The sequence below is a fragment of the Choloepus didactylus genome, chromosome 12 (assembly GCF_015220235.1).
Source record: "Choloepus didactylus isolate mChoDid1 chromosome 12, mChoDid1.pri, whole genome shotgun sequence".
In the NCBI taxonomy this organism is placed as follows: Eukaryota; Metazoa; Chordata; class Mammalia; order Pilosa; family Megalonychidae; genus Choloepus; species Choloepus didactylus.
The window spans coordinates 19,241,607-19,264,036 of record NC_051318.1 but is presented as its reverse complement, the minus strand read 5'-3'; the positions used below and the strand labels follow the sequence as shown (position 1 = coordinate 19,264,036).

At 36.7% G+C, this 22,430-nt stretch overlaps 1 protein-coding gene across 3 annotated transcripts in view; it reads left to right on the top strand.

Annotated features, from left to right (window-relative positions):
* Nucleotides 1–22,430, top strand: part of ZMYM2 (zinc finger MYM-type containing 2) — a 148,547-nt gene that overhangs the window by 43,573 nt on the left and 82,544 nt on the right. For all 3 annotated transcript variants that reach the window (XM_037799713.1, XM_037799712.1, XM_037799711.1), the window contains 3 exons: nt 16,593–16,878; nt 18,243–18,408; nt 19,154–19,366. In XM_037799713.1, coding sequence (XP_037655641.1) covers nt 16,593–16,878; nt 18,243–18,408; nt 19,154–19,366 — 665 coding nt within the window. The remainder of the gene's footprint in view (nt 1–16,592; nt 16,879–18,242; nt 18,409–19,153; nt 19,367–22,430) is intronic.

The following is a 22,430-nucleotide window of genomic DNA, read 5'->3' as shown; positions in this document are numbered from 1 at the left end:
TAAGGTGTAAGGTAGCTGTCCTCTTTCATTCTTTTGGATATGGATATCCAGTTCTCTCAGCACCGTTTGTTGAAGAGACTGTTCTGTCCCAGTTGAGTGGACTTGGCAGCCTTTTCAAGAATCAATTGACTATAAACGCACAGGTCTGTTTCTGAACTCTCAAGTTTTGTTCCATTGGTCTGTATGTTTGTATTTATCCCTGTACCATGCTGTTTTTTTTTTTTTCCTTTTTAATTTTAATTGGGATTGTTCAGATACCATACAATTATCCAGAGATCCAAAGTGTACAATCAGTTGCTCCTGGTACCCTCATACAGCTGTGCATCCATCACCACACTTAATTTTTGTTCAATTTTTAGAATCTTCTCATTACTCCACACAAGAAATAAAGTGAAAGATGAAAAAAGAAAAAGAAAAAAAGAAAAAGAAACTCGAATCCTCCCATATCCCTAACCAACCCCCCTCAATTGTTGACTCATAGTGTTGGTATAGTACATTTGTCACTGTGTATGAAAGAACATTGAAATGCTACTAACTGTAGTATATAGTTTGCAATATACTACATTTCTATACACTATACTAAATTTCTTCCCTATATGCCCCTCTATTATTAACTTCTAATGGTATTGTCATAAATTTGTTCTGGTTCATGGAAGAGATTTCTAATATTTGTATAGTTAATCATGGACATTGCTCACCATAGGATTCAGTTTTATACATTCCCATCTTTTGACCTCCAGTGTTCCTTCTGGTGACATATATGACTCTGAGCTTCCCCTTTCCACCTCATTCATGCACCATTCAGCACTGTTAGTTGTTCTCACATCTAGCTACCGACACCTTTGTTCATTTCCAAACATTTACATTCATCCTAGTTGAACATTATTCTCATACTAAGCATCTGCTCCCCATTCTGAAACCTCGTTCTATATCTTGGTACCTTATATTTCATGTCTGTGAGTTTACATATTATAATTAGTTCCTATCAGTGAGACCCTGCAATATTTGTCCTTATGTGTCTGGCTTATTTAACTCAGTATATTGCCCTCAAGGTTTTGTCATCAACGCATTTTTTTTTTTAAAGATGGTTTTGTTCACACACCATACATTCCATCCTAAGTAAACAATCGATGGTTCTCTGTATGGTCATATATTCATGTGTTCACCACCTTCACCACTGTGTATAAGGGCATGTACATTTCTTCCACAAGGCAGGAGGGAGAGTCAAAGAAGATAGAGAGGCAAAAGAAAGAGGAAAAAAAATGACAGCTAGGAAGCAGCAAAAGGAAAAATAATCTTAAATCAAAGTAGAGTAAAAAGTCAGACAGCACCACTAATGTCAAGTGTCTAACATGCCTCCCCTATCCCCCCCTCTTATCTGCATTTACCTTGGTATATTGCCTTTGTTACATTAAAGGAAGCATAATACAATGATTCTGTTATTTACAGTCTCTAGTTTACATTGATTGCACCCTCCCCCAATGCCTCCCCATTTTTAACACCTTGCAAGGTTGACATTTGCTTGTTCTCCCTCGTAAAAGAATATATTTGTACATTTTATCACAATTGTTGAACACTCTAGATTTCACCAAGTTACACAGTCCCAGTCTTTATCTTTCCTCCCTTCTTCTGGTGTCTCACATGCTCCCAACCTTCCTCTCTCAACCGTAGTCATAGTTTTCTTTGTTCAGTGTACTTATATTGCTGTGCTACCAGCTCCCCAAATTGTGTTCCAAACCACGCATTCCCGTCTTCTCCTATCACTCTGTAGTGCTCCCTTTAGTATTTCCTGTAGGGTGGGTGTCTTGTTCACAAAGTCTGTCATTGTCTGTTTGTAGGAAATATTTTGAGCTCTCCCTCATATTTGAAGGACAGCTTTGCTAGATATAGGATTCTTGGTTGGCAGTTTTTCTCTTTCAGTATCTTAAATATATCACACCACTTCCTTCTTGCCTCCATGGTTTCTGCTGAGAGATCTTCACATAGTCTTATTAAGCTTCCTTTGTATGTGATGGATTGCTTTTCTCTTGCTGCTTTCAGGATTCTCTCTCTGTCTTTGACATTTGATAATCTGATTATTAAGTGTCTTGGTGTAGGCCTATTCAGATCTATTCTGTTTCGAGTATGCTGAGCTTCTTGGATCTGTAATTTTACGTCTTTCCTAAGAGATGGGAAATTTTCATTGATTATTTCCTCTATTATTGCTTCTGTCCCTTTTCCCTTCTCTTCTCCTTCTGGGACACCAGTGATATGTGCATTCTTGTACTTCGTTTCATCCTTAAGTTACCAGAGACGTTGCTAATTCTTTTCTCCATCCGCTCCTTTCCATGTAGGCTTTCAGGTGTTTTGTTCTCCAGTTCTTGAGTGTTTTCTTCTGCCTCTTGAGATGTTGTTGTATGTTTCCATTGTGTCTTTTGTCTCTTGTGTTGTGCCTTTCATTTCTATAGATTCTACTAGTTGTATTTTTGAACTTTCGATTTCTTCCTTATGTATGCCCAGTGTTTTCTTTACAGCCTCTATCTCTTTTGCGAAATCTTCTCTAAACTTTTTGAATTGATTTAGCATTAGTTGTTTAAATTCCTATATCTCAGTTGAAGCATACGTTTGTTCCTTTGGGCCATAATTTTGTTTTTCTTAGTGTAGGCTGTAGTTTTCTGTTGTCTAGGCATCTGACCTCCTAGGCCACCCCAATTAGGTTTTCCCAGACAAGAGCAGGCTCAGGTCACAGAAGGAGGAAATATTCGGTATCTGGTTTCTCTGATGGTTTTTCTTAGAGGACTGGCACACCTGTGCTTTTCTGTCTGGCAGGTGCACCTGTCAGCCTGTCACTGGCTGGTGTAAGAGGGTGTGTCCTATGGCTCTCCTCCCCCAGGCTTTGGGGTCTGGTTCCAGTAAGGCAGGCAGTAGAGCTGGTCCCCTCCCTTTCCTCTTGGGAGGCTACGCCCCTTCCAGAGAGGTCATCTGCGTATCAGTAAGTTCTTAGTTTCTCTGACTCTGCTGATCAAAGTGTCTTGATTTTAAAATGGCTGAGGCTTTCTTCACTGCAAATTGCTGCAGGCTGGAAATGGCTGAGGCTTTCTCCACAGAGAGAGAAAGGGACAGAAAGCTCCCAGATTCACCCGTCAGCCAGAGATAGCACCCGATCCTCTGGGCTCCCTCTTCTGAGACAGATATGTCCCCGACTCTCCCAAGGTCAGTTGTCACCAAAAGCCTCTACTTGTTGGGGATTTGCTGCCTGTATTGAGTGGTTAGTACTAAAACTCCAGTTGGGGCTGGGCTGAGGTCCACTTGCTTGTTTGGAGAGTGCTGCTCTCTAGCACCGCGAGGCTTCCGTGAGGGAGGGGCTCTCGGCTCTTGGCTCTCAGTGTGGGTCCGCAATTTTTACTTACAGATTTTATGCTGTGGTCTTGGGCATTACTCCCAATTCAGGTTGGTGGATGATGAGTGGACAGCCACATTTGTCTCCCGGCAGTTATTCCAGGTTCTTTGCTAGTTTTTTGGTCATTTATGAATTGTTCTGGGGGGGACTAACAGTCTTGCACTCCTCTCTATGCCGCCATCTTAGCTCCTCCCTGAGAATGCCACTCGCTGGCTAGGATGTGGGCACTTGTGCTCACTGAGGGCACTAAGCACGTAGCTTCCACCCTCAGCGTGCCATGCTGTTTTGACCACTGTAGCTTTGTAATATGCATTGTTTTTTATTTTTGTTTTTTAACAGTATTACTCATATATCATACAATCCATCGAAATTGTACAATCAGTGGCTCTTGGTATAATCATAGAGTTTTGCATTTTTGAGTTCCTCCTCAGATTTTTCATTACTAGTGTATAGAAACAGTGCCGATTTTCCATGTTGATCTTGTATCCCGCCACTTTGCTGAACTCATTTATTAGGTCTAGTAGCTTTGTTGTAGAATTTTGGGACTTTCTAAATATAGGATCATGTCATCTGCAAATAGTAAAAGTTCTACTTCTTCCTTTCCAATTTGGATGCCTTTTATTTCTTTCTCTTGCCTAATTGGTTTAGCTATAACTTCTAGCACAACGTTGAATAACAGTGGTGACAGTGAGAATCCTTCTCTTGTCCCTAATCTTAGAGGGAAAGCTTTCAGTTTTTCACCATTGAGTATGATGTTAGCATTGGGTTTTTCATATATGCCTTTTATCATGTTGAGGAAGTTTCCTTCTATTCTTATCTTTCAAAGTGTTTTTTTATCAAGAAAGGATGCTGGATTTTGTCAGATGCCTTTTCTGCATCAGCCAATATCATGTGGCCTTTCCACCTCAATTTTTTGATGTGGTGTTTTATGTTAATTGATTTTCTTATGTTAAATCACTCCTGCATACCTGGAATAAACCCACTTGATAATGTCTGCACAGTTTTCACTGCTATAGTTTGTAATAGTTTTGAAATCAGGATGTATGTGACCTCCTATTTTGTTCCTCCTTTTTTGGATTTGGCTTTTCACTTCCTCTACTCTTTCATATGAATTTTATGATTGACTTTTCCATTTGTACAAAAAGACTCCTGGAATTTCGCCCCCTCCTATCCCCTTATTTATGTATGTATTTGTTTGTTTGTTTATTTATTTATTTATTTATTTATATTATCTATCTAATCTTTTTTTAATCTTCATTTTATTGAGATATATTCACATACCGCACAGTCATACAAAACAAATCGTACATTCGGTTGTTTACAGTACCATTACATAGTTGTACATTCATCACCTAAATCAATCCCTGACACCTTCATTAGCACACGCACAAAAATAACAACAATAATAATTAAAATGAAAACAATTAAAGTAAAAAAGAACACTGGGTACCTGTCTGTTTGTTTCCTTCCCCTATTTTTCTACTCATCCATCCATAAACTAGACAAAGTGGAGTGTGGTCCTTATGACTTTCCCAATCCCATTGTCACCCCTCATAAGCTACATTTTTATACAATTGTCTTCGAGATTCATGGGTTCTGGGTTGTAGTTTGATAGTTTCAGGTATCCACCACCAGCCACCCCAATTCTTTAGAACCTAAAAAGGGTTGTCTAAAGTGTGCGTAAGAGTGCCCACCAGAGTGACCTCTCGGCTCCTTTTAGAATCTCTCTGCCACTGAAGCTTATTTCATTTCCTTTCACATCCCCCTTTTGGTCAGGAAGATGTTCTCCGTCCCACGATGCCAGGTCTACATTCCTCCCTGGGATTCATATTCCACGTTGCCAGGGAGATTCACTTCCCTGGGTGTCTGATCTCACGTAGGGGGGAGGGCAGTGATTTCACCTTTCAAGTTGGCTTAGCTAGAGACAGAGGGCCACATCTGAGCAACGAAGAGGCATTCGGGAGGAGGCTCTTAGGCACAAATATAGGGAGGCCTAGCCTCTCCTTTGCAGCAACCGTCTTCCCAAGGGTAAAACCTATGGTAGAGGGCTCAACCCATCAAACCAGCAGTCCCCTATGTCTGTGTTCATGTTAGCAACCATCGAGGTGGGGTAGGCCAATACCCCTGCATTCTCCACAGGCTCCTCAAGGGGGCACTACATATTTTTTTTCCCTTTTTTTTTTTTTTTTAACTTTTTTTTCTTTTTTAAATCAACTGTATGGAAAAAAAAAAAAACAATAAAAGAACATTTCAAAGAGACCATAACAAGGGAGTAAGAAAAAGACAACTAACCTAAGATAACTGCTTTACTTCCAACCTGTTCCTACTTTACCCCAAGAAAGTTACCTAATATAACATTTCTGTGAACTTGTTCCTACTATATCCATCAGAAATGAACAGACCAAATTGGCATCCCCAGAACGTTAAATAGCTTATCTGTTCTTCTTGGATTATTGTTCCCCCTTCCTTAATTGCTCTCTATCGCTAGTTCCCCTACATTCTACGTTATAAACCATTTGTTTTACATTTTTCAAAGTTCACATTAGTGGTAGCATATAATATTTCTCTTTTAGTGCCTGGCTTATTTCGCTCAGCATTATGTCTTCAAGGTTCATCCATGTTGTCATATGTTTCACGAGATCGTTCCTTCTTACTGCCGCGTAGTATTCCATCGTGTGTATATACCACATTTTATTTATCCACTCATCTGTTGAGGGACATTTGGGTTGTTTCCATCTCTTGGCAATTGTGAATAATGCTGCTATGAACATTGGCGTGCAGATATCTGTTCGTGTCACTGCTTTCCGACCTTCTGGGTATATACCGAGAAGTGCGATCGCTGGATCGAATGGTAACTCTATATCTAGTTTTCTAAGGAACTGCCAGACTGACTTCCAGAGTGGCTGAACCATTATACAGTCCCACCAACAATGAATAAGAGTTCCAATTTCTCCACATCCCCTCCAGCATTTGTAGTTTCCTGTTTGTTTAATGGCAGCCATTCTAATCGGTGTTAGATGGTATCTCATTGTGGTCTTAATTTGCATCTCTCTAATAGCTAGTGAAGCTGAACATTTTTTCATGTGTTTCTTGGCCATTTGTATTTCCTCTTCAGAGAACTGTCTTTTCATATCTTTTGCCCATTTTATAATTGGGCTGTCTGTACTATTGTCATTGAGTTGTAGGATTTCTTTATATATGCAAGATATCAGTCTTTTGTCAGATACATGGTTTCCAAAAATTTTTTCCCATTGAGTTGGCTGCCTCTTTACCTTTTTGAGAAATTCCTTTGAGGTGCAGAAACTTCTAAGCTTGAGGAGTTCCCATGCATCTATTTTTTCTTTTGTTGCTTGTGCTTTGGGTGTAAAGTCTAGGAAGTGGCCGCCTAATACAAGGTCTTGAAAATGTTTTCCTACATTATCTTCTAGGAGTTTTATGGTACTTTCTTTTATATTGAGATCTTTGGTCCATTTTGAGTTAATTTTTGTGTAGGGGGTGAGGTAGGGGTCCTCTTTCATACTTTTGGATATGGATATCCAACCCTCCCAGCCCCATTTGTTGAAAAGACCATTATGACTCAGTTCAGTAACTTTGGGGGCCTTATCAAAGATCAGTCGGCCATAGATCTGAGGGTCTGTCTCTGAATTCTCAATTCGATTCCATTGATCTATATGTCTATCTTTGTGCCAGTACCATGCTGTTTTGACAACTGTGGCTTTATAATAAGCTTCAAAGTCAGGGAGTGTAAGTCCTCCCACTTCGTTTTTCTTTTTTAGAGTGTCTTTAGCAATTCGAGGCATCTTCCCTTTCCAAATAAATTTGATAACTAGCTTTTCCAAGTCTGCAAAGTAGGTTGTTGGAATTTTGATTGGGATTGCATTGAATCTGTAGATGAGTTTGGGTAGAATTGACATCTTAATGACATTTAGCCTTCCTATCCATGAACATGGAACATTTTTCCATCTTTTAAGGTCCCCTTCTATTTCTTTTAGTAGAGTTATGTAGTTTTCTTTGTATAGGTCTTTTACATCTTTGGTTAAGTTTATTCCTAGGTACTTGATTTTTTTAGTTGCTATTGAAAATGGTATCTTTTTCTTGAGTGTCTCTTCAGTTTGTTCATTTCTGGCATATAGAAACATTACTGACTTATGTGCATTAACCTTGTATCCCGCTACTTTGCTAAATTTGTTTATTAGCTCTAGTAGCTGTATCGTCAATTTCTCAGGGTTTTCCAGATATAAGATCATATCATCTGCAAACAATGACAGTTTTACTTCTCTTCCAATCTGGATGCCTTTTATTTCTTTGTCTTGCCGGATTGCCCTGGCTAGCACTTCCAGCACAATGTTGAATAACAGTGGTGACAGCGGGCATCCTTGTCTTGTTCCTGATCTTAGAGGGAAGGCTTTCTGTCTCTCACCATTGAGTACTATGCTGGCTGTGGGTTTTTCATATATGCTCTTTATCATATTGAGGAAGTTTCCTTCAGTTCCTACCTTTTCAAGTGTTTTTATCAAAAACGGATGTTGGATTTTGTCAAATGCTTTTTCAGCATCTATTGAGATGATCATTTGATTTTTCCCTTTCGAGTTTTTAATGTGTTGTAATACATTGATTGATTTTCTTATGTTGAACCATCCTTGCATGCCCGGAATGAACCCCACTTGGTCATGGTGTATGATTTTTTTAATGTGTCTTTGGATTCGATTTGCAAGTATTTTGTTGAGGATTTTTGCATCTATATTCATTAGGGAGATTGGCCGGTAGTTTTCCTTTTTTGTAGCATCTTTGCCTGGTTTTGGTATTAGATTGATGTTAGCTTCATAAAATGAGTTAGGTAGTGTTCCATTTTCTTCAATGTTTTGAAAGAGTTTGAGTAAGATTGGTGTCAGTTCTTTCTGGAAAGTTTGGTAGAATTCCCCTGTGAAGCCATCTGGCCCTGGGCATTTATTTGTGGGAAGATTTTTGATGACTGATTGGATCTGTTTGCTTGTGATGGGTTGATTGAGGTCTTCTCTTTCTTCTCTGGTCAGACTAGGTTGTTCATATGTTTCCAGGAAATTGTCCATTTCCTCTACATTATCCAGTTTGTTGCCATACAGTTGTTCATAGTATCCTCTTATAATTTTTTTAATTTCTTCAGGATCTGCAGTTATGTCACCTTTTTCATTCATTATTTTGTTTATGTGGGTCTTCTCTCGTTTTCGTTTTGTCTGTCTAGCTAAGGGCTTGTCAATCTTGTTGATCTTCTCAAAGAACCAACTTTTGGTGATATTTATCCTCTCTATTGTTTTTTTGTTCTCTGTGTCATTTATTTTGCTTTAATCCTTGTTATTTCTTTTCTTCTACTTGGTTTAGGATTGGTTTGCTGTTCATTTTCTAGCTTCTTCAGTTGATCCATTAGTTCTTTGATTTTGGCTCTTTCTTCCTTTTTAATATATGCGTTTAGTCCTATAAATTTCCCCCTTAGCACTGCTTTTGCTGCATCCCATAGGTTTTGGTATGTTGTGTTCTCATTTTCATTCGTCTCTATATATTTAGCAATTTCTCTTCCTATTTCTTCTTTAACCCACTGATTGTTTAGGAGTGTGTTGTTTAACCTCCAGTTATTTGTGAATTTTCTAAGTCTCTGACAGTTATTGACTTCTAATTGCATTCCATTGTGGTCAGAGAATGTGCTTTGAATAATTTCAATCTTTTTAAATTTATTGAGGCTTGTTTTATGTCCCAGCATATGATCTATTCTGGAGAAAGTTCCGTGAGCACTAGAGAAGTATGTGTATCCTGGTGATTTGGGATGTAATGTTCTGTATATGTCTGTGAAATCTAATTCATTTATCAGATTGTTTAGGTTTTCAATTTCCTTATTGGTCTTCTGTCTGGTTGATCTATCTATAGGAGAGAGTGATGTGTTGAAATCTCCCACAATTATTGTGGAAACATCAATTGCTTCCTTTAGTTTTGCCAGTGTTTCTCTCATGTATTTTGTGGCACCTTGGTTGGGTGCATAAACATTTATGAATGTGATTTCTTCTTGTTCAGTTGCCCCTTTTGTTAGTTTGTAGTGGCCTTCTTTCTCTCTCAAAATATCCCTGCATTTAAAGTCTATTTTATTTGAGATTAATATTGTTACGCCTGCTTTCTTTTGGCTGTAGCTTGCATGAAATATTTTTTTCCATCCTTTCACTTTCAGTTTCTTTGTGTCCCTGTGTCTAAGATGAGTCTCTTGTATGCAACGTATTGATGGTTCATTTTTTTTGATCCATTCTGCGAATCTGTATCTTTTAATTGGGGAGTTTAATCCATTTACATTCAACGTTATAACCGTGAAGGTATTTCTTGAATCAACCCTCTTATCCTTTGGTTTATGTTTGTCATATATATTTTTTCCCTCTCTCTATTAATGTCCTTTATTGTACCCATACCGAATCTCTTTAGTACTGAACCTTTCTCCAAGTCTCTCTGTCCTTTCTTTGTTTCTCTGTCTGTAGGGCTCCCTTGAGTATCTCCAGTAGGGCAGGTCTCTTGTTAGCAAATTCTCTCAGCATTTGTTTGTCTGTGAAAAATTTAAGCTCTCCCTCAAATTTGAAGGAGAGCTTTGCTGGATAAAGAATTCTTGGTTGGAAATTTTTCTCTCTCAGAATTTTAAATATATCGTGCCACTGCCTTCTCGCCTCCATGGTGGCTGCTGAGTAGTCACTACTTAGTCTTATGCTGTTTCCTTTGTATGTGGTGAATTGCTTTTCTTTTGCTGCTTTTAGAACTTGCTCCTTTTCTTCCGTGTTTGACAGTGTGATCAAAATATGTCTCGGGGTGGTTTTATTTGGATTTATTCTATTTGGAGTTCGCTGGGCATTTATGATTTGTGTATTTATGTTGTTTAGAAGATTTGGGAAGTTTTCCCCAACAATTTCTTTGAATACTCTTCCTAGACCTTTACCCTTTTCTTCCCCTTCTGGAACACCAATGAGTCTTATATTAGGACGTTTTATATGATCTATCATATTCCTGAGGTCCATTTTGATTTTTTCCATTTTTTTGCCCATTCTTTCTTTTATGCTTTCATTTTCCATTCTGTCATTTTCCAGGCCACTGATTCGTTGTTCAACTTCCTCTTGTCTTGTACTATGAGTGTCCAAAATCTTTTTAATTTGGTCAGCTGTTTCTTCAATTTCCAGAAGATCATCTGTTTTTTTATTTAGTCTTGCAATGTCTTCTTTATGCTTTTCTAGGGTCTTCTTGATATCCTTTGTATCCCGTACTATGGTCTCATTGTTCATCTTTAGTTCTTTGAGTAGCTGCCGTAGGTGCTGTGTCTCTTCTGACCTTTTGATTTGGGTGTTTGGGCTTGGGTTATCCATATCGTCTGGTTTTTTCATATGCTGTATAATTTTCTGTTGTTTTTGGCCTCTTGGCATTTGCTGAACTTGATAGGGTTCTTTTAGGATTCGCAGACCAATTGAAGTCCTTATCTCTAATTTATGAGATCTACAGCTTTGTGGAGTACACTTTCTCTAACTAACCAGCAGGTGGTGTCCACGAGCCACCCGTTCTCCACAAGCCAGTTCTCCCCTGCTTTGCCTTTGTGGTGAGTGGGGGAGTGAGTCTTGTGGGGTCCAATTGGTGTACCAAGCTTGCATGTGTAGTTGGTGTTGCCTGCCCTGTATATGGGGCGTGTTTCTGGGCAGTCAGGGAGGGGGTTGGCTCTAACAATCAAATCTCCCTGGTGATCCTGGAGTTTTAAAGCTGCTGCAATAGTCTAATCCGTCAGTTCAGTCCTGCCACAGTTTGTCTCTGACACTGACCCACAAGTCCTTGGTATTGGCGTATGGCTCCTGAGACTTGCAAGTGGGTCCCTCTTCCAGGCCGTGCACCCCCTGGTCCTCTGTTGAGGGATGACTGTGCTATGTCACAGGTGAGTGCCCAGGGTGGTTCTGGGCTGCTGGGCTGTGTAGGGAGGCTCCCAGTCTGCTGAAATGATGGCTGAATGGGGCTTTGTTAATTCACACTGCTCCACCTTCCCAATTCTGGGACAACCAGCTGAGGGTGCAGGGAAGGCTAATGTCCACACCCAGTTTTGTGGTGTGTGCGTGTTATTTGAAGCACTTCCATCGCACTGGGTTGTCTGGGGCAGCTCTGGGCTATGGGGCTGGTGACGGGCAGGAGTGTTTCCTGTCCACCACGATGATGGCTGTGAGCGGACACCCCCCTTTTCTTGAGAAGTTGTGGTGTTTAATTTTCTCAGCCACTGGATTATTGCCTTTTGTCTCAGAGCTCTCAGTTTTGCTCTTTTCTTGACCTGTCCAAATTGCAAGTCTTTGAGGCTTTCTGTATTGGGCTTCTTATAGTAAATGTTTTAGAAACAGAAATAAAAAAAAAGATTAAAAAAAAAAAAAAAGGCCCTCCTCAGAGATCTAATGGGTTATTGAAATGCTAAGAGACAAAGCAATTAGGGCCATTAAGGAAAGATTCAGGGGGCAGAGAGATCAGTTTTTCTTCGGTATTTGCATATGAGCCTGAGGGCCTGAGCTCTGCCCTTCCCCTTTCTATGTTCACCAGAACTCCAGAAATCCTCCGCTTTTATTTTTGAGTTTTTCATGCTGTTTTTTTTCTATGCCTGTCTCCTCTCTGTTGGGGTGGCTGCTCTCAGATTCTCTGGTGTCTGGTCTCAGTCTGTCTATGGTTGAAGTTTGGATCAGTAGAATGAGTTTCCGAGAAGAGCTGCCACTGCAGTTCTCCCTTCTCCTTCCCTGAGCTGACAGCCCCTCCTCCCATGGGACTGAGCCTGGCAGGGAGGGGTGCGGGTCCCCTGGCCACAAAAACTTACAGATTTCGCTGATCTGAGCAGTTCCACATTTTCATGTGTGTTGTATGAAGTATGCCCAAAGTCAGATTGCTCTGTGGTGTCCAGTCCACGCAGTTCCTGGCTTTCTACCTACTTTCCTGGAGGAGTAACTAAAACATACAGCTCACCAGTCCGCCATCTTGCCCCGCCTCTCCTCTAATCTTCTTTATTTTATTACTCATCTGCCCATGCACTGGATAAAGGGAATGCCAGTCACATAGTCACATGATAAAAGCTGTATAGTTACACAGTCATCATCAAGATTAAAGGCCACTGCAATATAGTTCAGCAGTTTCAGGGATGTGTTTTTAGCTATTCTAACACACTATAAACTTAAAGGAATATCTGTATAATGCATATGGATAATCTCCAGAATGACCTCTCAACTTGACTTGAAATCACTTAGCCACTGAAACTTTATTTTGTTTCATTTCTTTTCACCCCGTTTGTCAAGAAGACAGTCTTAGTCCCACGATGCCAGGGTTCATCTCTGGGAATCAAATCCCCCATTGCCATAGAGACTAACACCCCTGGGAGTCACATCCCAAGTTGTGGGGGGTGAAGGTAGTAAGTTAATTTCCAGAGTTGGCTTAGAGGCACAAGCCACATTTGAACAACAAAAGAGGTTCTCTGGGCATGACTCTTAGGCATAGTTATAAGTAGGCTTGGCTTTGCCATTGGAGAGATACATTTCATAAGGGCAAGTCTCTAGATTGAGGGCTTGGCTTATTAAATTGGGAGCCCCTATTGCTAAGAGAATGGAATGAATTCCCCAGATGGGGGTGGGGAGGAAGTTTAATATAGTTCCACATTTTTCCCCAGTCCCTCAATGGGACTTTGCAAATACTTCTTTATTTTCTGCCCAGAATATTCTGGGATGGATTGGGGTATTATATTAGCCTGTAAAAAATAACAAGATCTCATTTCCTGTTATAGGTTCCATGTAATTACATTGTTTAAATAAACTGACCAGCGGGTTAAATTAGTGTGCTATGGAGTATGGCTGCTGGAATTTTGATTGCAATTGTGTTAAATGTGTAGATCAAATGTAGATCTATTTATCTAGGTCTTTAATTTCAGCAGTGTTTTGTTGGTTTCTGTGTACTTTCAATTTCTGGGTTGAATTTATTCATGGATGTTTTTCCCTTTAGATAATAATGTTAAGTGGAATGGTTTTTGATTTCTTTTTTAATTGCATATGTTTGTTTCTGACTGCATATCTTTCCTTTTAATTTTTAATCAACTTTGTTTTTGAATGTTGGTATACTTTTTTGAATATTTGAAAAACTTTTATGTAGGCAGTTTTACTATGTAAAAGCATTGAAATACGGTAGCTGTAGAACACTTTGGCTCTTTCATGACGATGTAAGTATAGCCCTTGCTATCCTTCCTCTCATCCAGACTGTTGGTGCCATTTTGTCTGTCTCTGACTCTCATACCCCCTTTCCTTTATGTTTGTCTTATTCTTTCATTATTTGACTCATAAGCAACTTCTGTCAGCCTGGGTATTATGGAGGGAATAATAAGTCACTAAAACCTGGCAGTGTAGAATTCCTCTATGAATTGCTAATAATGTTTCCTTTTTCTTCACTGGTTTCTGATTCTGAGAATAATGAATGTGTGGATTGTAGAATATGTGGACAATGTGATAGTGTGTAATAAATAATATGGGAGCATATCTTCTGTGGCCCCCCTAGTGAAAGATGACATGTTTTAATGCTTTGAGTGGTTGTCTTTCAGTATTTTTCCTTTGTTTTTTTAATCTTGCCATCCTTATATTTGACTTTTATGTTCTTTCCTATATTTTGTTATTGTGAATCTATTATGAAAATCTTTGTTCTGATTTCTGATTATGTACTTAGCGTACATTCCTAGAAGTGAAGTTCGTGGGTCAACATAAACAAACTACCCTTTTCCCCTAACCTGCAATGATTTTTGTTTTAAAAAATATATCTGGTTTATAGTGGTTTTAAAAGACATATGTTAGTTAATACTCAGTTTTGAAAATTTTTCTTTTCCTACCACACCCCCATGTGTGTGTCCATCCATATATATGGATAGTTACGTTTGTGTGTGTATGTGTGAATGTGTTTAAGCTTTTTTAATTTCTAGAAATATGTTGTCATTTTTTTTTTTTTTTTTTAGAACATTCTTACTAATTAATACTGCTGCTGGCTGTGTATTAGTGTTTTTCATTTTAACTTCCCAGTTTATATGATATTTTAAAAACATTATGCTCATATTAGGCTTAAAATAGCCTTTTTGTCTTTCTTATAATTATAAATATTTTAAAATAATATATTAAAAAATCAAAAGGATGAAGAAAGCATTCAGTCTCACCACTGAGAATTATTAATTATATGTATAATTCTTAAGTTGAGATCATAGTATATATGTGGTTTTGCAACCTGTCCCTTTCTAACACCCTTTTAAGGATCTAGTAATAGGTCTTGAACTTTTGGCCATGTCATGTATATATAGGTGTGAAATGTGTTGATTCCTATTTAAACAATTCTTCTTAAGAATCTCCTTGTACATATAACTTGAAACACTTAAATCCTTCATAAGAATTTTGTGGTTTTGGTCCCTCAAACTTTTATATAAGGTAATAAAATACCCATCAGTAAAACTGTGAAGAAACAAACAAGCCCGTGTTTTTTGAGTTTGTCTTCCATTATGTGCTGATTTATTGGTAATAGAGATTAATAGATCAGGAGATCAAAATCTTGGCTATGTATACTGGCTCAGACTAACTGTGATGTCGGCAAATGACTTAAACTATTGTCTTTTAATTTCCCTTGTATAAAATGGAGGATTTAGACAGAATGATTAGGTCCCTTTTATTTGTAAAATGTTTTTGATGTTGTAGGAGTTGAAAATTTAAAAGTAGGGAAAATTTCTCAGCTGAAATATAGACTAAGGGAGTCATTGCATTAGATATACATTGTAATTGTAGGGGTAAGGCATTGTTTGAAACTCATGTTATTAGATGCCCTGAGTTTAAATTGGCTCCTTTGAGTATGGGGCATACAAAACTGAAAATCCCAAGGAGCCAGTATTTGCATTTATAAAAGAAGTTCTACATAGTTCAGGCATAGTTTTTGATTGAATTTTCTTCTTTTATAACATTTGAATTCTGGTTCTTTCAGTAATTTACTTTCTTCTTGTTGATTTAGTTGATTTTTACTTATTTATTAAAACTGGTCAGTTACTCTGATAGCTGGATAAAAGGATTCTAGAATGTGCTGTTTATATTATAAAGTATACATACTTTATACTAGTAGCCCTTAGAAACTACTAGGGTAATGAAATGGCTCAAAAATAAGAAATCAACCCTTTTGCATGCTTTGGTGGTAAAGAATCTTATGGTTGTATATTCACCAGACACTTGAAATTTGTATTTACTATAGAAAGAAAATTATTATTTTTTTCCTGTTGAAGGTCGACTTTTATAAATAAAAGTTTAAAATTCAGAATCAACTGGAAAGGGGGAAAAAATATTGAGACCTAAGTAGTAGAAATTAGAAGCTGTGGCCTGAAAACTTTCAAATAAAAATGGGTTGTGGTATCTGTAGTGATAGTCGTGTGGAATAGTAGCTAGTGCAGTCAACTGGAGACTTCCTGCTAATTGGAAAAGAAGCTAATATTAAGGAGAAAGAAGATGAATAACTTTGCACTCTAGCATTTATTGTCACATATACCTTAATACTGGGCTGTTCTGAAAATTTGCAGTGGTAGAGTACTCCCATGTTGGATTAGTCCCTGTACATTTTGCTTAACACTATAATTTTTGTGTAACACTAATTTCTGTGATATTACATGGTACAGTTAAAGGCTGTGGAACTAAAGATACATATGGAAAAGCTGTTCTTGAAGAGAGGTTTTGAAAATAAGTATATATAAACTATAAGACCACTGTCACATTTCTCAAAGGTTCTGGATGGTTATGATTTTTTTAATATTTTCATGTACATTTACGTATTCTTTGCTTAACGTAATGTTCTGTAAATATATGACCTTCCTGATTAATAGTAACTAATGGCTAATATTTTATAGTGCTTCCTATATACTGCTTTATTACATGGATTATCTAAATTGAATGTTATAGCTATGCAGTTGGTACTATTTTCAGTTTAGAGAAGGGTGAGGCATTGAGTTAAGTAACTTGCCCAAGCTAGTAAGTGATGAAGCCTGATTTGAACCAGACATTCTTACTTGAAAACTTTTGCCCTTTAACTCTTCTATGCTGCTGCCTTATTAACCTTTTAAACTTGTGCAAAATGGGAAGTTAAACTAATTATTTGATATAAATTTCAATTTGTGTAAATACATGTTTCATTAGTCTTTCTTTTGCATTTTGTTTTTAAGATTCTTGGATTTCCCAGTCAGCTTCATTTCCCCGTAATCAGAAACAACCAGGGGTGGATTCTTTATCACCAGTGGCCTCACTTCCTAAACAGATTTTCCAGCCTTCTGCCCAACAGCAACCCACTAAACCAGTTAAAGTCACTTGTGCAAACTGCAAAAAACCTTTGCAGAAGGGACAGACAGCTTATCAACGAAAAGGATCAGCTCACCTCTTTTGTTCTACCACCTGCCTTTCTTCCTTTTCTCACAAGCCTGCTCCAAAGAAACTCTGTGTTATGTGTAAAAAGTAAGGTTTACCTTTCAACATAATTCTATATGGTTGAATACTGGTAGTATAAAATGTAGAAAAAATTGTTAATGTGAGTCTTAGAGGTGAATTACTGTATTTTAAAAATTAATGAGCTAGTTATCTTGAAGCCAAACTGAAATGATTTTGAAGGTTTCTCTGTGAAGCTTCAGATGGCTTATGGAGAGAGGGTTTACTAATTGAATAAGCTTTAGGGTTGATTTTGGTAGGTCCTTGTAATTAATTTTGTCTGGAATCTCTGTTGGACTTCTTGATTTTGTAAAAAATACCTGCTTATTTATATTATTAATATTAATAATTTCATTCTTGTAGCCAGATAAACATGCGAAGCAGTTTATGACTAATTCTCTAGTAAAATAGGTCAAATTTTATACTGTCTTCAAATCAAGATTATTTGAAATAGATGAGTCTTTGGATTTTATGTGTATTTGTGCATGTTTATTTTGAATGTTATTAGATTACTCACTGTTTTAAGACTCTGATACCAGTTTTTATACAGCCTTGGAGAGACAGGATTCTCTCTCCTGCCAAATTTAGGTCTGGCTTCACTGGTTAAAAATAGCTGGAATATGGTATATTATATGCAAGGTCAAACCAGGTGGACTTTCTGTACCATCTCTTGGAGTAGCACAAGACTGTGAAGCTATTTTCAGATCTTAGAACCCCAGGAAGGGTTTAGTGCTTTGTACATGTTTAATAAATTCAAATATTGAAACAATCTTTATGCAGTTTTTAGATTGATTTACAGTCGTAGATTTGACATACTAAAAAATAGGATCCTGAAACTGAGAATTAAAGGAAAAACCTCAAAAGTCATCCATATTGTTTGCTAACATTTCTAATTGCAATTGGAGAACTGTTTATAATGATGGGTGGGTTTTCTGGGGTGGGGAGAGGTATATTTAAATTCAGTTAATCACCTCTAGAATGTGGGTCATATTCCTGTTATCTTATTCTCCCTACTAGCCCATGACATGGGTATTGAATAGCTATTAAAAATTTACCCCCAAGAAATTAGTCCTTAACATTAACTGCACCCAATAGCTATTTTTCAGTGTTTTCAATATCTGAAAGCCTTCTGTTAACTGAGTTTGAGGATAAATTGGGTAGTGGCAAGGATTTGAAACTATAAAATGTTTTTTCTTCTCAATCTTCTGCTTTTGTATTTTATTGCTAAGAATTTCTAATGGTAAGTAAAATAGTGATTCACTAGATTCAAAAATTGGTTTTGAATTCTCAGCATTACGTAAGGGCAAATGAAAAATGTCAGTATATTACTCTTTTTATATTTGATTTCTTTTGACATGGAATTTTACTTTTAATTTGTGCCTCTTATTTTTCAGAGATATAACTACAATGAAAGGAACCATTGTTGCTCAAGTGGATTCAAGTGAGTCCTTCCAGGAATTCTGTAGTACATCTTGTTTGTCACTCTATGAAGACAAACAGAATCCTACTAAAGGAGTTCTAAATAAATCAAGATGTACAATCTGTGGTAAACTGACAGAGGTTTGTAGTTTTGTACTTTTATCACTTAGTTCTAACTAATAGGAGTATTTTTGTAACAGCTATTAATGCTCTTTCATTAATGTATATTTTTGTTCAAAAGTGAGAATATAATAAATATCCCATTATGTGATCCCGTTCTTCCATAGAAGAATGATTTAGGAAAAGTTAAAATACAATGTTAAACGCCAGTCTTTTTCTGAGGTTAGGAGTATTCTTATTTTGAAAAAATAGGCACGTTGCACAGGAAAGACAACAAATAATCTTGCTGAGAAGTAGAGCAAGTGGAGGGAATATTTTTTTATTAATTTGTCATTGTGTATATGGTATTGCTGCTTTTGTATTTGATTAAAGAAAAAGAAACTTTTGCACACATATCCAATGCACACATCCTCCTCCCTTTTCTGGAACAAAGTACTTTATTGTCCCTTTTGGATTTGTATAAAGATTTCCAGTTTGTCTGTGTAGTTCAATATCAAGACTATCCAAACCTGGTTGTTTTCTATCATTGTTACATTCCTCCTGAGAAGGTTGCACTGATGTCACTGCTCTTTTTCCACTGGCATACATGTGTTCCTTGTGTATATAAAAGTAGTTCTAAGAGTAAAGAAAATGTGCCATGTCTCCTTTTCCCCAAGCTTACCTTCCCAAGAAAAGTTATTGGGCATCTTTGTTTCTGTTGGAGGACTTTGTTATTTTGTTACTTGTCATACTGATCTGGTTTTTAATTTTATTGTTTTTCTTGTAGATTCGCCATGAAGTTAGCTTTAAAAATATGACACATAAGCTCTGCAGTGACCACTGCTTTAATAGATACAGAATGGCAAATGGTTTAATAATGAATTGCTGTGAACAGTGTGGAGAGTACTTGCCCAGCAAAGGTGCTGGAAATAATGTTTTGGTGATTGATGGTCAGCAGAAAAGATTTTGCTGCCAAAGTTGTGTCAGTGAATACAAACAGGTAATTCATGTTCTAATCAAAATTGTCCATTCTTTTGAAAGTGTTTTAAAGTGCTGTAATACTCTTACTCTAATAGCGTTTATTAACCATATTTATATTACAATCACATTTAAATTCATTATGTCTTTATATTATGGAGATGAATATAATTTAAAGACCTACCTTTAATTAATACTGAATATACATTGATTATTGGAAAAAAAATTGTGAGTTTATGTATAAAGATAATTGTTAGCAGATTGATTCCTTTTTGAGTGTTCTTTTTTGGGGCATGGGAGGGTGTGCAGCTAGGATTTCTTAAACTGTTAAACTTGGCTTGGAAGTGATTATATATCAGTTTTAAGGCTAATTTCCGTTTCAGCTTTTTTTCATTTTGATTTACTTTATTTTTGAACTCATACACATTGTACAAAAACAAAATATATATAAAACCATACCTAGAGAAGTCCAGCTCCCATTTCTATCCTCTCTTCAATTCTGCCCATACTTCATAGGTATCAATTTTCATCTCTTAGTATTTATGTTTCCTGTTTCTTTTTGAAAAATAAGCAAATACATAATTCCTTCTTATTTTCCCTTTTTTTCTTATACAGAAGGTAGCATAATACATATACTATTTTGTACTTTCCTTTTCTCACTTCATAGCATATCCTGGAAATCATTCCCTATCAATATTTAGAGACCTTTCTCATCAGTTTTTGTTGATATTTAGTTAAAATTTCAGGAATTTTGTGAGCCAGTTGTTAATTCATTAACAGTTAAATTAAAGAAACCTATAATTAAATGTTATATTATAAACAAAGATAAATACTCAAAGCTCATCTTGATTTTACTTTTTAATACTATCTGTGGTCTTAACATTATTTACATTTATTGTAATTACATGATGGAAATATACTATCTAATGATGTGCGTTTGTGCATTATTTCCCAATTCCATGTTCAGTCAATTCTTTGTTGGTAGCTACCTGAAATTAGACATGGTGAAAGGATTTCCACAGCAAATGCTACAGATTTTGGTGCTTCTTCACCTCCTGCAAGAGAGGGTGGTTACACATATACCAAACAACATTGGTCTATGCAATAGTTTATTTGATCAGTCTGCTATTGTTGGCGTTTGGGTTATTTCCATTATTTGTAGTGGTAAATAATGGACAATGAATAATAACCTGGTTTATACTTTACTCTGTGTATTTGCAGGTATGGTTTCAGAGTAGACTCTTAGAAACAGAATTGCTTGGCCAAAGATAATGTATAGGTTATTTTGTTAGATACCGTCAATTTTTTCCTCTGTTTGGAGTTGTACCATCTTGCATTCCTTTCAGTAATACATGGAAGTTTCTGTGGGGTACCTGTTCTCTACATCCTGTCAGCAGAGGATATTAACAAACCAATCTGATAGGTGAAACGGTATCTAAGTGTAGTTTCAATTTGTATTCCTTTTAGTAGGAATGATGATGAGGAGTTTTTCATGCTCCATAGCTATTTTTCATTCCTTTTCTGTGAACTGTTTGCTTATGTCTTTACCCATTTTTTTGTTGGGGCTTTGATTTTCTCATTTTTTCCTCATTAAACTGAACATTTATTTGAATGTATGAAATAAGTCTTTAATTTGTTCATGCAAGAATTATTTATCCAGCAACTACTATGGTCCAGGCGCTGTGCTAGTTGTTGGGAATAATATAGTGGGGAGTACAACAGGCATTGCCCCTATCCTCATGGGGTTTACATTGGGGTAGCATACTTCAAATTCTTATAGCTAAGGAAGGGAGTTGTAGAGGATCAGACTAATAATAAAAATCTCCAAGACACATCATACGGTTTGGTGGTGGTGGTGGTGTTGCATTTGTTACATTCTGCTGCCTGCAATATTGGCTTTAGAATTAGTCTGCCTGGGCTAAAAGTGTGGCCTTACTAATTATCACCTGTGTGCCTTGGGCACATTACTTAACCTCCTTGTGCTTCACCTCAGTTTCATCATCTTTAATGTTGGGGAAATAGTAATACCTAGCTCATGGTGTTATTATAAAGATCAAATCTTTGCCTTTTGTCTTGATTTTTAAGAACCTAGTTCAAGAAACAGAACATTATTAGTTCTCCATCAGCCCTTTTGTGCTCTCTCCCAATCACTATCTCCTTCCGTCTCCCCAAGGTAACCACTATCTTTGATTTCTAACATCATTGTTCTACTTGTTTGTAGTTGTTAAGTTGAATTAATATGTAATATGTGTCTGGCTTCTTTTTCTAAACAGTATGTTTGTGAAATTCATCCATGTTGTTGTAGATAGCTGTGATTGGTTATGCTGTTTTGTCATGTAAAAATTTTAATAAAGTCAAAATTATGTTTTTTTAAATTGCTTGTGGATTTTATGTCATATCCTTTCCCTACTCTGGTTATAAAGGAATACTTTTCATATTTTCTTCTAATATTTATAAGATTTAATTTTAATATTTAAATCTTAAATCCATTTGGATTTATTTTGGTGTATAGTTTAGTTATGGATAAAATTTTATCTGCTTCCAAATGATTGTCCTTGATTCAAAATCATTAAAAACCAGTTTACCACTTGCCCAGTAATTTGCATGCTTTTTTGAATCATATATTAAATTCTCGTGTTTTAGTGTCTCTTTCTGGACCTTCTGATCTCTTCCATTGGGCTGTCACTATGTTCATGTACTCTTTCTATGCTGTTTTGAAAATAGACATTTTATAGTATGTTTTAATATCTAGTAGAGCACAGCCTTTCTCATTATACTTCGTTTTCAGGATTTTCCTAGCTATTCTTGTTTGCTTTTTTTCCAAGTGAACTTTAGGATGAATTTTCCGGTTATACCACCCATACATATTTGTATTTTTATTGAAATCCCCATTAAATTTGTATTTAAATGTATATATTGTCTTCAAGAGAATCAGCATCTTTATGATGTCACATTGTTAAAGAACAAGAGATGTCATTCCGTTTGTCAAGTCAACTTTCTTAAGTTTATTCATAATATTCCATAAGTATTTTATCTTTTTGTTGATACATTAAATTAGGTCTTTCATTATTGTGTGTGTGTGTTTG